A 15,020-nucleotide genomic window follows, 5' to 3' on the forward strand; every position below is an offset into this window, starting at 1 on the left:
GATTCGGCTGGCGGGGTCTCGCGGGTGATGCGGGAGCGAGGAGAGGAGTCTGGGGCGGCCCGCTGTCCACCTCGGCGCGCGATGGCTCGTGTGGGGGTCGTGGATGGAGCGAGTCGGATCCTCCGGCTCGCCCTAACGTGGGCGGAGGGCCCATTCTTACCTGACTGAATGCGTGTTGTCTGTCTTTCCCGTGAATGCATAACTGCGGTGCCGACTAAGTAAAAGCAACGAGCGAGGTGAACGCTCATTGAAGAAAAAACGACTTCTTATATTAGCTTTTCAACTCCTCTCTCCTACTGAATACAATTTTGGTTTCCTGTAAGCACAGATTTTGAAATTAAATGTTAACACTGAGGTTTTAGAAATCTGACTATTTAAAAATGTTGAAAGCTGTATTAATCTAAAACCTTAGTACGTGTGGTCTTTCGTTTTTCTGATCGTTATTGAAACCAGACTAGAGAACAGTGTGGTTTTGTATTTCTTGCCATCATTGCACGAATTTTCGTTAAGTGGAATACTTTATTGTGTGTTGCGATTGGTACTTTCAAGGTAGTACCTTTCTAGCTACCTTTTAATGGAAAATGCGTCTTTTGTGTCTCTGTTCCGTGCAGGTGTCAGGATAAGCTGTTTAACGATTTTAGCATTGCGGAACTATTTCAAGCTTAGGGTCAGAGCTAAGAGGTAAAACATAGGTGATTTAAAAAGTGACGTTTTAGAGTTGAGACTCTGCTGTTGTCCTTGCTATTTGAAATCGAGTGTGCTCGTGAATGGGGCCATGTCTTTTTTAAGACTTGTGCATCCTATCTTTAGGTTCTTGAAAAATTAGTAATAAAATGGTGTATTTTAACTTGATAGTTTTCATTTTGTAGATTTCATTTTTTAAATACAGTTTTTCTCCCCTGTACCATTTTACATATGAAAGAGTGTGGAAATATTTTGAAAAAACCAGTGATTAGGTTATATTAATGACAGAAACTTCTTGGTAACATTTAAGTCATTTTTGGAAGGAATTATAAAGAAGTTGCTGAGAGATTATTAGTATATTTTGTTGTACATCTGAAGCTTGAGTTTTATAGTTTATATTTCAGCATTCCAGTTGTTACATTTACACTAATTTTATGTTTATGAGTTTTGAAATCTTAGCATAATTAGGAAGAATAACTGTTAGACTATTAATTGATGTTTTCTTAGACCCTGAAACTTGTTTTGACACTGTTGCTGAAGATTGCCTTGGTCAATATCAGATTATTCCTCTTCTGTGTTTTGTAACCTTGACAGTATCATCCAGCATGGGGAGAGAGGAGTGCAGAAGCAGTTTTAGACTATGTTTTGTAAATAACTATTTTTAAATTACATTTTCGCTTAGTTATACTTTAGTATTGCTTGCTTCTTGGTAGCAAGGGAGGGAAACAGTACCTGTTTGTGAAATAAATATGATAAAGTTTGAAATTTAAAATAGATGAACTAGATGGAAAAAAACTGTACGTGTTTTTTATTTAAGCCAAATTAATGTAAGAATAACTGTCTGACCATCCAAAAAGAAAAAACACCGACAGATTTTTAAAAATCTTATTTAAAGCATTTTATTTTAACATGTATTATTTAAGTCATATACTTTTACACTTGCTGTTACTAAGAAGAAGAATTGGGAAGAATTTTAATTAGACTTGGGACTTGCTAGGGGGCCGCTAGTAGTAGAGACTCTGCCTGTCAATGCAGGAGACATAAGAGACTCAGTTCGATCCCTGGGTCTGGAAGAATCCGTGGAGGAGGGCATGGCAACCCATTCTGGTATTCTTGCCTGGAGAATCCCATGGACAGAGGAGCCTGGCAGGCTACAATTCATAGGATCACACACAGTCAGACATGACTGAAGCGACTTAGTACTAATTAGACTGAGACCTCTAAGCTGAAAAATACTTAGCCATACCACTTGGTTCTCTTGTTTTGCAGTTGAGAAGACTGAGGCCTAAGGAAGTATAAGCTTTTACATAGTTGGTTAGCACTAGAGTCCAGATCAGAATTCAGGTGTCTTGCTTAGTCTGGAATTGTGAATTTGGAGTAGTCCTGAAATGAAGACTCTTACTTCCTTTGAGACTTGAGAGTGGCTTTCATACTTCTCTTCTCTCTGCAGGTTCCTTGTCTCAGACTGTCAAGTGTTTCTCATGGATGGAAGTAGGACTGTGGTGGAGACTCCACTGGCTAGGTTTCCCTTTCCCAAGAGACAGTCATCTCTGGGAATCAAGATAATTTCATAGGGCACGACTCTACAGAATAGAAATTTGTTAGTATATTTAGTATGTGTGATTCAAAAATTTAATCACAAGGAGGAAGCTCTACTACAGGCTTTGTTGTCTGTGAATTGAGTAAGCTGTGTGGTGAACCATCACCTGCAGACTGAGAGATGTGGCATGTGGCCGCTGGTTGGGATTGCTCGGCAGTTACTCACATAGTGACTTGTGGACTCTCTGCGTTTACTCATAGTGTGTGTGCCCTGGAGACTGGAGTCCGAGTTCTCTTGTTGGTCTTGTGGACAGAAGAGTAGCAGCCATGTGTACTCTGCGCTTATTCCTAGTGTGTGTGCCCTGGAGACTAGAGTCTAAACCCTCTTGTTGGGGGATTGGCGTTTAAATCATGGTAACTGAAAGTCACACATGGAAACCATGAAAAGCAGAGATTGCCCATATGTGGAGACATCTACTTAGCAAGTATTTAGGGAGCTTTTTGACACCAAGCTTCAAAATTGATATAACAGAATAAATGAAATGAAACCCGGCATTTAAAAGTTTGTTTTAAAAGTAGTTGACTGTTTGTAAAGAGCCAATATATTTATAAGATCTTTGAGATACTATGAGATGGCACTGCAAGACTGGATTCAGGAGTGTGTTCTTGTTTACAAGGTCTCTGCTGACTTGTGTTAAAGTGGATGTTATTTTCAGTTTAAGTTGTAACTCAGCAAAATTTCAGACCACAGAAGGGAAGAAATTCTTAGGGCTTTGTATAGGTGCTTACATACACTGGAATAATAGTTCTCATAGAAAGTACATTATGAATCATCTAGGCTCTAGCCAAGTTCATTTTATAGATGAACAGTGAATATATAGATATAAAGTGAGTTTCCCAAGATTATTTAGCTCGATGTTGATTCCAAACTAGTTTCTTGATTTCAGCTTCTTTGGTGCCTCTTCTGTATCACACTGTATTCTGTAAACTTGGTTGCTGCCTATAAATGAAATCATACAGCATCTGTCTTTTTCTGTGTGGCTTATTTCACGTCAGTCAGTTCAGTTGCTCAGTCATGTCTGACTCTTTGCGACCCCGTGGACTGCAGCACACCAGGCTTCCCTGTCCATCACCAACTCCTGGAGCTTGCTCAAACTCCTGTCCATCAAGTTGGTGATGCCATCCAACCATCTCATCTTCTGTTGTCCCCTGTCCTGCCTTCAGTCTTTCCCAGGATCAGGGTCTTTTCCAGTGAGTTAGTTCTTCACATCAGGTGGCCAAAGATTGGAGCTTCAGCTTCAGAATCAGTCCTTCCAATGAATATTCAGGACTGATTTCCTATAGGATTGACTCATTTGATCTCCTTGCAGTCCAAGGGACTCTCAAGAGTTTTCTCCAACACCACAGTTCAAAAGCATCAATTCTTCTGCACTCAGCTTTCTTTGTAGTCCAACTCTCACATCCACACATGACCACTGGAAAAACCATAGCTTTGACTAGATGGACCTTTGTTGGCAACGTAATATCTCTGCATTTTAGTATGCTGTCTAGGTTGGTCATAGTTTTCTTCCAAGGAGCGAGTGTCTTAATTTCATGGCTGCAGTCACCATCTGCAATGATTTTGGAGCCCCCAAAATAAAGTCTGTCACTGTTTTCCACTGTTTCCCCATCTATTTGCCATGAAACGATGGGACCAGACGCCATGATCTTCGTTTTCTGAATGTTGAATTTTAAGCCAACTTTTCACACTCCTCTTTCACTTTCATCAAGAGGCTCTTTAGTTCTTCTTCACTTTCTGCCATAAGGGTGGTATCATCTGCATATCTGAGGTTATTGATATTTCTCCTGGCAATCTTGATTCCAGCTTGTGCTCCATCCAGCCCGGCATTTTGCATTATGTACTCTGCATTTAAGTTAAATAAGCAGGGTGACAACATACAGCCTTAACATACTCCTTTCCCAATTTGGAACCAGTGTGTTGTTCCATGTCCGGTTCTAATTATACTGTTGAAGCCTCGCTTGGAGAAGCTGATTTCACATGGCATAATACTATCTAGGTCCATCCATGTTGCAATGGCAACATTTCATTTCACTCTTTTTTATGGCTGAGTAGTGTTGCGGTGTGTGTGCATGCCTGCCACATTTTCTTCAGTCATTCATGTATTGATGGGAACCTAGGTTGCTTCCACATCTTGGCTATTGTACATGATGCTGCAATAAACATGAGGGCGTGTGTATCTTTTTAAAATAGCGTTTTTGTTCTCTTCCATTAAATACCCAGGAGTAGAATTGCTAAATTGTATGGTAGTTCTATTTTTAACTTTTTGAGGAAGCTGTATACTGTTTTACATGGTGGCTGCACCAATTTACATTCCCATGAGCAGTGCACAAGGGTTCCCTTTTATTCACATTCTTGCTGACTTGTTATTTGTTGTCTTTGTGATGACAGCCATTCTGACGGGTGTGAGGTGGTATCTCATTGTGGTTTTCATTTGCATTTCCCAGATGATTAGTGACGTTGAGCATCATCTTTTCATGCGCTTGTTGGCCATCTGTGTGTCTTCTTTGGGAAAATGTCCTGTTCAAATCCTCTGCCCACTTTTTAAAATCCAGTTTTCTTGTTTGTTTGTTTTTAATGTTGAATTGTATGAGTTCTTTGTATATTTTGGGTATTAACTGCTTGTCAGATTCAGTGTTTGCAAATGTCTTCTTCCATTCCATAAGCTTCCTTTTTCTTTTGTTGATAATTTCCTTTGCTGTGCTGAAGCTTTTAGTTGATGTAGTCTCATTTTGTTTATTTTTGCTTTTTTCCCCCCTTGCCTGAGTAGACAGATCCAGAAAATTATTGCTAAAACTGATGTCAGAGAGCGTGCTCCCTGTGTCTTCTAGGAGTTTTAAGGCATCAGGTCTTACATTTAAGTCTGATCAGTTTTGAGTGTATTTCTTTAGATGGTATAAGGGAGTAGTCTAGTATGATTCAAGGCCATATTGCTGTCCAGTTCTTCAGCACCATTTATTGAAGTCACTGTCTTTGCTCCTTTGTATATTCTTGTCTCCGTTGTAGATTAACTGCTCATGTAAGTGTGGGCTCATTTCTGGCTTGCTAAGCTGCTAAGTCGCTTCAGTCGTGTCCGACTCTGTGCAACCCCATAGACGGCAGCCCACCAGGCTCCCCCATCCCTGGGATTCTCCAGGCAAGAACACTGGAGTGGGTTGCCATTTCCTTCTCCAATGTATGAAAGTGAAAAGTGAAAGTGAAGTCGCTCAGTCGTGTCCGACTCAGCGACCCCATGGACTGAAGCCTACCAGGCTCCTCCATCCATGGGATTTTCCAGGCAAGAGGACTGGAGTCGGGGTGCCATTGCCTTCTCATAGGCTTATCCATGTTTAAAAAATTGTGTTGACTGTCTTTTTATTGTTGAGTAGTAAGAGTTCTTTCTATATTCTGGATACAAGTTCGTTAGCTATGTGTTTGTATTTTCTTTTACCTTCTTGATGGCGTCCTTTGAAACCTCAGAGTTGTAAATTTTTATAAAGTCCAATTTATTTTTTCTACTTTATTAAGATGGGAAGTCTGGCTTTTGATATGTGCTTCATTGTTTGACTCTGTTTTAAAAACATCATGTTGGTATATGTGAGTTCTCAGTGGTGGTCTGGTTGTGATTACTGCACATGATTACCATCTGACAGAGGGCAGGAGTCTAAACCCTGCCTTGCCAGGTGTGAGGTTTAAGGTTACATTAGAGAGAGAAGGCAATGGCACCCCACTCCAGTACTCTTTCTTGGCAAATCCCATGGACGGAGGAGCCTGGTAGGCTGCAGTCCATGGGGTCGCTGGGAGTCGGACACGACTGAGCGACTTCACTTTCACTTTTCACTTTCATGCATTGGAGAAGGAAATGGCAACCCACTCCAGTGTTCTTGCCTGGAGAATCCCAGGGACGGGAGAGCCTGATGGGCTGCCGTCTATGGGGTCGCACAGAGTCGGACACGACTGAAGCGACTTAGCAGCAGCAGCAAAGAGAAATACAGCCAGGTAACAGGCAATGCTCCAAGCAGTTTATTCTTTGTAGGTATATAATCATGCAAAGATTTTTTCAGCCTAGTGTCTGGAATGCTGTTGAAAAGGACCAAGAGCGCATAGCTTGGTTTACTGTTTGTTTTTCATGGTAGTGTCACCTGCTCCCTCAGTTATCAGTTACGGTTGACTAACCAGTATTGATAGAAGTGGTTGTTTCCTGAGAGGATATACTTAAGTTATTGAGAAGTTTTTAATTTTCTGAAGTGTTTACCTACCGGCAGCGACTTGGCAGGATCACTCCTTTGTTTCTAGCTGCAGCTCCCGGGAGTCCCAGGCGAGCAGTTGTGTTCCTGGAAGTGGTCTCTGTCAGGGGAGAGTGTGCCAGCCCTCGATCCCCTTAGAAGTCTCTGCTAGGGAGGGACCAGAGGCGGCCTGACCGCCCTCCACCCCCGTTTCTTCTGAGGGAGGCATTCCTCCTTAGCTCTGAAGTAAACAGTGCTGGCAGCTCTCCTGGAGAACATTGAGTCACTCTGTTCTCACTGGCTTGTCTGTTCCACGGAGATACCAATAGTGTGTTCAAGCAAATCTTTTGGGACAGCTTACTGCATTTGAATGCGTCTGCTTCCGTGGTTGTCCTCGCTTGCCATCTCTGCCAAGATGCTAGGCAAAGGAGTCTGTGTCCTCCACCAGCAGCACTTCTTACAGGACAGGCCCTTAAGTGTGGACAGAGAGGTGGACAGTAAGCATCTGCCGGAAACGCACCCCGGGTTTATTGAGCGCCTCTGGCACTCGGCATTACTTACGGTCCAGTTTCTGTGTAAGTGATTTTAATGATGAGAAGACAAATGGCACAAGTAAAATCCAGCTTTCCTCCTTAGTGTATTATAATGTTTTACTCATAAATTTTGTTTTGAGCTTACTTTTCTGAAATGAAACAGTACTAAGGATATTTTGTGTTTGGGTGCATTCATTAAATAAACACATGAAGCTGCTTGTTTTCTTCCTTCCCTGAGTTAGTATATCGCATGTGGGATGTGAGAAGAGTTCCAGAATTTGGGCAGTGGCTGGGGGCAGAGTGGTTTTGGCTGTAACCTGTACCAGTAGCGTGATTCACCCTCTGCTGTATGTAGTGCAGCCTCCACACCTTGGTTCCAGGTTCTTCACAAACCCTGTAATGCAGAGGTCTGTCTTCCTGGTGATTGAAGGTAAATTCAGATGCTTCACAGGTACACTGTTGAGTTGAAATTTTTTCAGATTTATTTTTATTTACTATAGTTCATCAATTCTAAGACAGATTTTAATATCTTAAATGGATATATGGCTTCAGACAGGGGTTTCTTCTTATGATTTGGGGGTTGACTGGCTGGGCCTGGTTGTCTCCCTTCGCCTGACGCCTGACGACGGGCTTGGCCTTTGCCCAGGGCCTTGTTTCTTGTCCATGTGGGCAGTCTAGGCGTCGTGTTACTTGCATCCCAGTAGTGTCTGGGAGTCAGAACTTAAATGGTAGTTGGCTTTTGAAAGACCAAACAGAGGGTACCAGGGCTCTAACAAGGCTGGTCCCAGAACCGCACTAGCGTCACGTTCTACCAGAACAAGTGGCAAGGCCAGCCCAGATTCCGGGGGGCCGGGAGGGGCCCAGCCTGGAGCCTGGAGAAGCTGTTCGCAGCTGACTCTGTGCTGGAGGCTGCCTGCCTCCTCGTGCTTTGTTCTTGGGGGCGAATTTCACTCAGTGGGATTTTAAGTCAGTGTGCATGAATATTTAAGAATTCTTGCGATGGTTTGTCAGTTTACCCCTTCAGCAAGGTGTATTCAGTTTTCAGTGATGTGTTGAGGTGGATAAATGAGTTTTTCCACTGTCTTGCCGGCATTGTGTTTACCATGGTGTTAATTTTATTTTTTGATGGGGGTCTAATAATAATATGATTTTTTTATCTGCATATTTTTGTTGTTCAATTATCATTTGTATTTCACACCTGTGAAATATATTATCCAATTACTACTTAAGTGCAGCTGGTTATTGACATAGGGTTTTAGTTGTTTAAAAATCAACTTAAAAATTTTCCCTTATAGCTCAGTTTGTAAGGAATCCGCAATACAGAGACCCCGGTTCACTTCCTGGGTCTGGATGATCCGCTGGAGAAGGGGTAGGCTACCCACTCCAGTATTCTTGGCCTTCCCTTATGGCTCAGCTGGTAAAAAAGTCCATCTGCAATGCAAGAGGCCTGGGTTCGTTTGATCCCTGGGTTGAGGCCTGGGTTCGTTTGATCCCTGGGTTGGAAAGATCCCCTGTAGAATAGAAAGGCCACCCACTCCAGTATTCTGGCCTAGAGAATTCCATGAACTGTATAGTCCATGGGGTCGCAAAGAGTTGGACACAACTGAGCGACTTTCACCTTATTTTTGTTACTTTTTCCCCTTTGCATTTGTGTTTTTTAAACTTCTTCGAGTCATGTCTCTTGTTCTGAAACTCCTTCAGATAGAATTCCAGGGTCCTAAACCTGGGAGGAGCTTTGGGAATACTGTGGTTCTGCAGGGATTCTGAACCTGGGGATAGAGGTGAGGGGCAGAGACTGGGGACAGGAGTTCTCCTTTCTGCCCAGTCCAGTGGACTCCCTCCAGAAGGAGGCTTGCACATATTGGTCATTGAGCTGGGGTGGAGCGGGCAAAGCTTGGACGTCATCGCCTGTGAGTTTTAGCTCCATATTTGACGTCAGAGTATGCAGCTCTCTGCTTTTGTGGTAGAGCAGATCCCCTGCCTTATGGAACGTGCCCGTTGCCTTGGTTGTCTCGGTGCTTCTCCTGTGCCTTGTTTTCCTTGTCTTGCTGCCCTGGTATGCTGTGTGCTCCATGAGGGCAGGGCGGCCTCGCACAGTCCCTAGCTCGTACTCGATGTTTAGCTTTGGTTGTCAGATGACAAAATCACAGAATTACAATAAAATGTACCACGTTTTCCTTAGTGGAGGCATGTGGTGTTTTTTCCCTGATTCCTCTTTCATCACAGCTGATACTGTACCCTGCCTCCCCATCCTTAAAGTCTGGGTTTCAATCCCGCCCTGGGTCCTTGTCACCAAAGGTTAAGTCTGAATTTGCAAGCACACCTGTCCCTCCTGACAGTTTCTGGCTCTTTACTCATTTATCCTCAGCTGCTGTCCCCAAACATTGCCTGCAGTTCCCTCTCTCCTTTTTTGGATACTGTTTTTCCTTTTCTGTTGAGACAAAAGATTTAAAACACAAGAAAATGGGTAAGTACACATGTTACACCCCCTCCCACCCTCGCCCAGCTCTCCCAAATGGTGCTAAGTTTTTCTTGCTTCAGATTGTTTTGTTTTTTTTTGAGAAACTAAGACGTTACCTGCATCCTTCCAAGTACTAGGCCACTTCTTCTTTGCCCAGAGGTGATCAGTATTCTGACTTTGGAGTCTGTTCCACAAGTATTTTTATACTCTTGCTAGATATGTATGTACTCAGAACAGTATAAAGGTCTGTTGTTATATGGCTTTTCTGTTTATTTCTCTTTGTGATTATGGTGAAGTGTATGTAATATACAGTGTACTGTCCTAACTTCCTCTGTATAGTTCAGCAATATTGCATATTCACTTTGTTGTGCAGCCATAAAACTGAAACTGTGCACTCATTAAACAATGTTTTAAAATTTTAGCATTAATTGATACTTGTAGCTCTGATTCTTTCATTTTAATTGCAATATCATTGTGTCATGGGTTATGCTATGTTATGTCTGGATTGTTTCTAAATTTTCACGGTTAGAAATCACAGTACATGAGCGTTCCTGCCTTTCTCTAGCCTGGTGCCAGCATCTCTGTAAATGTTACCAGTTTCCTCTTGAAGTAGTTGTGCCAGTTTATTCCACCTTCAGCAGTGGAAGAGCCTTCATCTCCATATCTTTGTCAAACCAGGTGTTGCCAGAGTTAACATTTGTTTGTCAGTCTGGCAGATGGTCTTTAGGGTTTAATTCTTGTTTTCCCAGGCAGTAAGAGTTGTGGCTAAGAGGTTGGCCTTTGGAACTCATATCATGTATATGGGCCGTTTTGTTTTTTCCTTTAATGAAGATCTCAGACTAAGGACTTAAAATATTTAAAACTATTAAATAAGGATAGTACCACCACCACGCACACATAGACACACACAGGATAAAGGCAAGTGGAAGTCAGGAAAGGGCTCCGAGATGGCCAGCCATCAGAGGGCAGCTGACGCACATCCTGCAGCATTCACAGCTGCACAGCCCCACCTTGTGGTGCGTTCTCTTTACAGACATTAGTGGTGGGGAGAAACGAAGCCAGAGTACACCAGGCCTCAGTTTGAAAATAGAGCTTACTGATATTTGTTTGAGTCTTATACTTTAAAAAAAAAAAAAAAACAGAACAACCTTAGCTGCTGTAACCCTTTAAATGTTACCATTGCCGGTAATCTTAGAATTATTTTCTCAAAATGCTGCTTTGAGAAATGGTGAGAAGTTTAGCAGTCACTCGGTTTATTGCTTTTATGGCACTTACATAAAGAAACATTTTTACATTTTTTACTTTGTAGTTTTGGATGCTTATAAAGCTCTCCTGACTGAATTGTTTTTGAAAGGGAGGAAAGGAAATTACACACAAATTTAGAATTTTTCTTGGGTAATGATTTCTTAGATGGTGAGGGTGATCAGGCTCCTTTCATATTCCTTTAAAGAGCAGCTCAGGAGCGACAGATGGTGGAGATTCTGACAGAGTGGCTGTTGTTTCAGGGTGCGAGCACAGTGTGTGTTTATAGACACTCTCGGCTCAGGGACCCCTTCTGGGTCATTCTTTTGGACTGCAGAGAGCTTGAATTCTCACAAAACATAGGTCAAGGTGAGTGGAAGATTTATGTAATTTTTCTTAATATGAACACTAAAATGATGAGAGTCAGTTTATCCTGTTTGAGACCGATCACCTTACAGAGGCTCTGTGAAGTGGAAACCACGGTGGCTTCCCTTTCACAGATGAGGAACCTGCAAGAGGCCCTGCCCGAGAGGCAGCAGCACTGGGAGCCGGCTGGGCCAGTTGGAGGTCGGGTCTGCGCCCACGGTGCTGCCTGGAGAACCTAACGCTTGAGAGTGACTTCGGTCTGGAAACTGGGCGTTAATACTGGGGCTGACATAACTTAGTACAACAGCAGCAACAGTTGCCACTTAAAACTATGTGACCTTGAGTAGGTCATTTAACTCCTTCAAACTGCAGTTTCCACAACTGTAAAATGGGTGCTTTTAGGATCCATTGGGATAGTTTATTTAGTGCAGAGGGTACACTAAGCAAATGGTTATTAATAGTTATTATAGTTGTAATAACGCTTACTCTTGTTTTGTGGTTTCTGACATATCCATGTTTCTGTGGCCCAGAATTTTAAAGCACTTTTTATGAAGCACAGTACATAAAGTGGCTACTGTTTCTAAGTTACAATATTTATTGGCTTTTCATTATTTGTCCAGAAGGACTACTATGAATCAGTAACTGAAAGAGATGTTTTAGTTGCTCTGCGGCATGTGGGATCTTCCTGGACCAGGGATTGAACCCATGTCTCTTGCATTGGCAGGAGGATTCTTTACCACTGAGCCACCAGGGAAACCCTGAAAGAGATGTTTTAGTTTCGGCAGGAGAGATAAGTTATGCAGAATGACAGTTGCCTTAAAAGAGATGTCACTGTTTTTTCCTGTCTCGTAATTGTGTGTGCTTGCTTCTGAGAGTGGGAAGGGAGGGAGGGAGGCAGTGCTCCAGAGCCAGCGGAGGGGTCTTGGTTTTTCTCAGAACTTGCGCAGTGGGGCTGGGGAGTTTTCAGGCTGGATACTGTTGAGAGCTCACAAGACCACAGGGTCCATCCTCTGGAGAGGCCAGGCCAGTGATCCTGAGAGAGGCTGTGATCAAGTCACATGCTGTATCACCAGCCCTGCTGGTTCCAGGGGTTGGAGGTCAGGATGGTGATGGTGGAAAACTAGGTTCAGTGAGAATGAGGGGGTGGGGACTGTGAAAGGCTGGGGTTCTGGGCAGAGGGGAAGATTTTTTATTAAGATTTGAGAAATAGAGTGATGAGGTCTAAAGGGTTCAGAAGTGGACGTGTGAGAAGGGCTATGAAAGTGTTGCTGGGTTGGGCCAGGGTGGGACGGATATGTCATAGGGAATTACCCACCAGGAGACTGGCTCTCCAGCAGCGGACCTGCTCACAGTGGAGGCAGGACGCTGTGGTTATTAGGCAGCCAGCAGACTGGTTGAGGACCAAGGGTGGGGTCAGCATTCTAGAAAGTAGTGCCTTTTAGTGCATTTTTACAAATGGAACGTAGTTCTCTTTTTTACAGATCACTGGAGAATATGTGCTAATGCAGTGACACTTTTATGGACTTTCTGGTCATGCCTGTTTACCTGATACATTGTTCTTGGCAGAAATCTCAATTATGGGAAAATAATCACTTGTAATGATTCCCTTATGATTGATGTACATCACTGTAAAACTGGTTAGGTGTTGTTATACATGTTCTGTGCTGCTGTTATGTTTGGAACAATGCTGTCTGTAGCTTTTTCATTTTGAAGAGTTATTATTATTAGATTGAGCATTTCCTGGGGCAGAAGACTTTTTAGAGAATTTTGTCTTTTTGGTAAATAATTTTTAACGGTTAATTTGGGAAAAGCTGAATTTGATTGTGTGTAGCCCTTATAATTATGAGCTACTTACATTGGCTTCCTTTTGTATAGGTGTTAAAGTTCCTCGTAATTTTCGTTTGTTGGAAGAACTTGAAGAAGGACAGAAAGGAGTGGGCGACGGTACGGTCAGCTGGGGCCTGGAAGATGATGAAGACATGACACTCACAAGGTGGACAGGCATGATCATTGGGCCACCACGGGTCAGTGCATACATTACATTTATTTCCTAGGAATATTTACTGTAACTTTCAAGTATGCATTTTATTTTATGTTATTAATATTAAAGTAAATAGTTAAGATAACTTTAAGTGAAACAGTTCGTGACTTTTTACTTATTTTTTGTACATTTGTTGATGCTGGATTTTCTGGAGGAGTTGGAGGGCGGGAAGACTGGTGTGATCATTGCTGTCAAAGTGTTTGCGATTCAGTAGAGGAGAAGGCATGAATGCAGACGACAGACTGAATGTGGCAGAGTGAGCCCACTGTGGGACTGTGGAATATGTCTCTTCTAGCTGGAATAATTGAGGAAGGCTGGACAGTGGAGGAAGTTACCTTTGGAGTGCCTAAAGGACTGGCTGGTAGGATTTCAGAAGGTGAGATGGGGATGGACAGCATTCCAGGTAGAGAGTGGAAAAGGTGAGGCGTGGAGCGGAGGGGTATTTGGGAAGAGCAAACAGCGTGCCGTGAGGTAACATGCTGCTAACCGCCCGTGTGTATCAACAGGGTTCCCAAACTGGTTTGTGTTGACTGCACAATGCTGTTGGCCAGTGACGGTTGATTGGCCTTGGAAATGTTCTGGCTTCAATGTCTTCACCTATAAAGTATGTCAGAAAGGCTGATTCTTGCATGTTTCCTAGTGTTGGCCACAGACCTATTGTTTTAATTTTAGGTCTTTCTCAAGTTCGTGACTTTTTATTTTTACTCAAAATCTATTTTAGATTGGGAAATTTTTTTGTACCTTGCATTCCTCACTCAAAGGCCGCATTTGCTGCATGCCCCTGCAGCAAGTCTTTTAAATAGGTTTTGTATGACCTTTGACTTTGTTAGAACACAAATTTTAAGTTTCTTTTTAGTCTTTGGTTTTGTGTACTGTTTGCTACCTGTAATGGGACTGTTTCAACTATTTTGCTGTTGGGTAGAATTTAGATTTTTGTATTTTTATAAAAGAAAAATGGTCAGGTAATTAGCGTTGATAACTTCAGACAAATGTTTGTTTACCGTTTTCTAGTATTCCTTTGTAGAATTCATGCACTCTCCTAAACTAACAAGTTCTCTCTTCCTCCACTGCTCTGATTTTTCCATTAGACATGTAAGGAAGGAAATAAAATGCTGATGGTTAAAATTCTTGTTGTTTTGTAACTCAGTTTTTGTAATGAAAACCTTGATTTTTTCACTACCTGTGAACAGTATCACCATGGTCTGTTTGGTAAAAGTAAGTGCTTATAACTTTTGAGCATTCTTACTTAATGAATGACTTGAAGATTGGACAGTCTGAACTGAGTGGAGTATGCTTTCAGAATTACTTAGATTTTTTCTTTTTTAATTATTTATTTTTGGCTGTGCTGCATCTTCACAGCTGCATCGGCTTTTCTGGTTGTGGTGAGTGGTGGCTACTTTCTAGCTCTGGTGCTCGGGCTTCCCATTGCAGTGGCTTCTCTTGTGGAGCACAGCTCTAGGACTCAGTGGTTGCAGCGAGTAGGCTCAATAGTTGCGGCACGCGAACTTAATTGCTCCGCGGCATGTGGGATCTTCCCGTATCAGGGCTCAAACCCACGTCTTCTGCATTGGCAGGCAGATTCTTTACCACTGAGCCACCAGGAAGTCCTGAAATTACTGTGATTTGAGTTTTATCCTATTTGTTCCTCTGAGGGAACTTGAAGAGTGTTGGAGTTTATGTAAAGTAAGACCCTCAGCCCCATAACCTAGTTTGCAGATATCTCTCTCCCAGTTCCGGTCATCCACAGGACCCCCACACTGGCTGTTCCCTGGTGTCATTGAGCCACAGGAAGCCCCTGTGTCCGACTGTGCCCACTGGGGGCCTGGCTGTTGTAGGGTAACATGGGGGTGGGCCAGCTGGCAGGGTTTCAGAGACAGGTGTGCCTCCCGCC

The 15,020-nt window shown here is 42.7% G+C and overlaps 1 protein-coding gene across 1 annotated transcript in view; it reads left to right on the forward strand.

The window, feature by feature from the left end:
- The window catches only part of UBE2V2 (ubiquitin-conjugating enzyme E2 variant 2), a 23,779-nt gene that overhangs the window by 315 nt on the left and 8,444 nt on the right, over positions 1–15,020 (forward strand). Inside the window, exon 2 of the mRNA XM_010838940.1 lies at positions 12,964–13,112. Coding sequence (XP_010837242.1) covers positions 12,964–13,112 — 149 coding nt within the window. The remainder of the gene's footprint in view (positions 1–12,963; positions 13,113–15,020) is intronic.

This window comes from Bison bison, unplaced genomic scaffold (genome assembly GCF_000754665.1).
Source record: "Bison bison bison isolate TAMUID 2011002044 unplaced genomic scaffold, Bison_UMD1.0 scf7180017864108, whole genome shotgun sequence".
Classification (NCBI taxonomy): domain Eukaryota; kingdom Metazoa; phylum Chordata; class Mammalia; order Artiodactyla; family Bovidae; genus Bison; species Bison bison.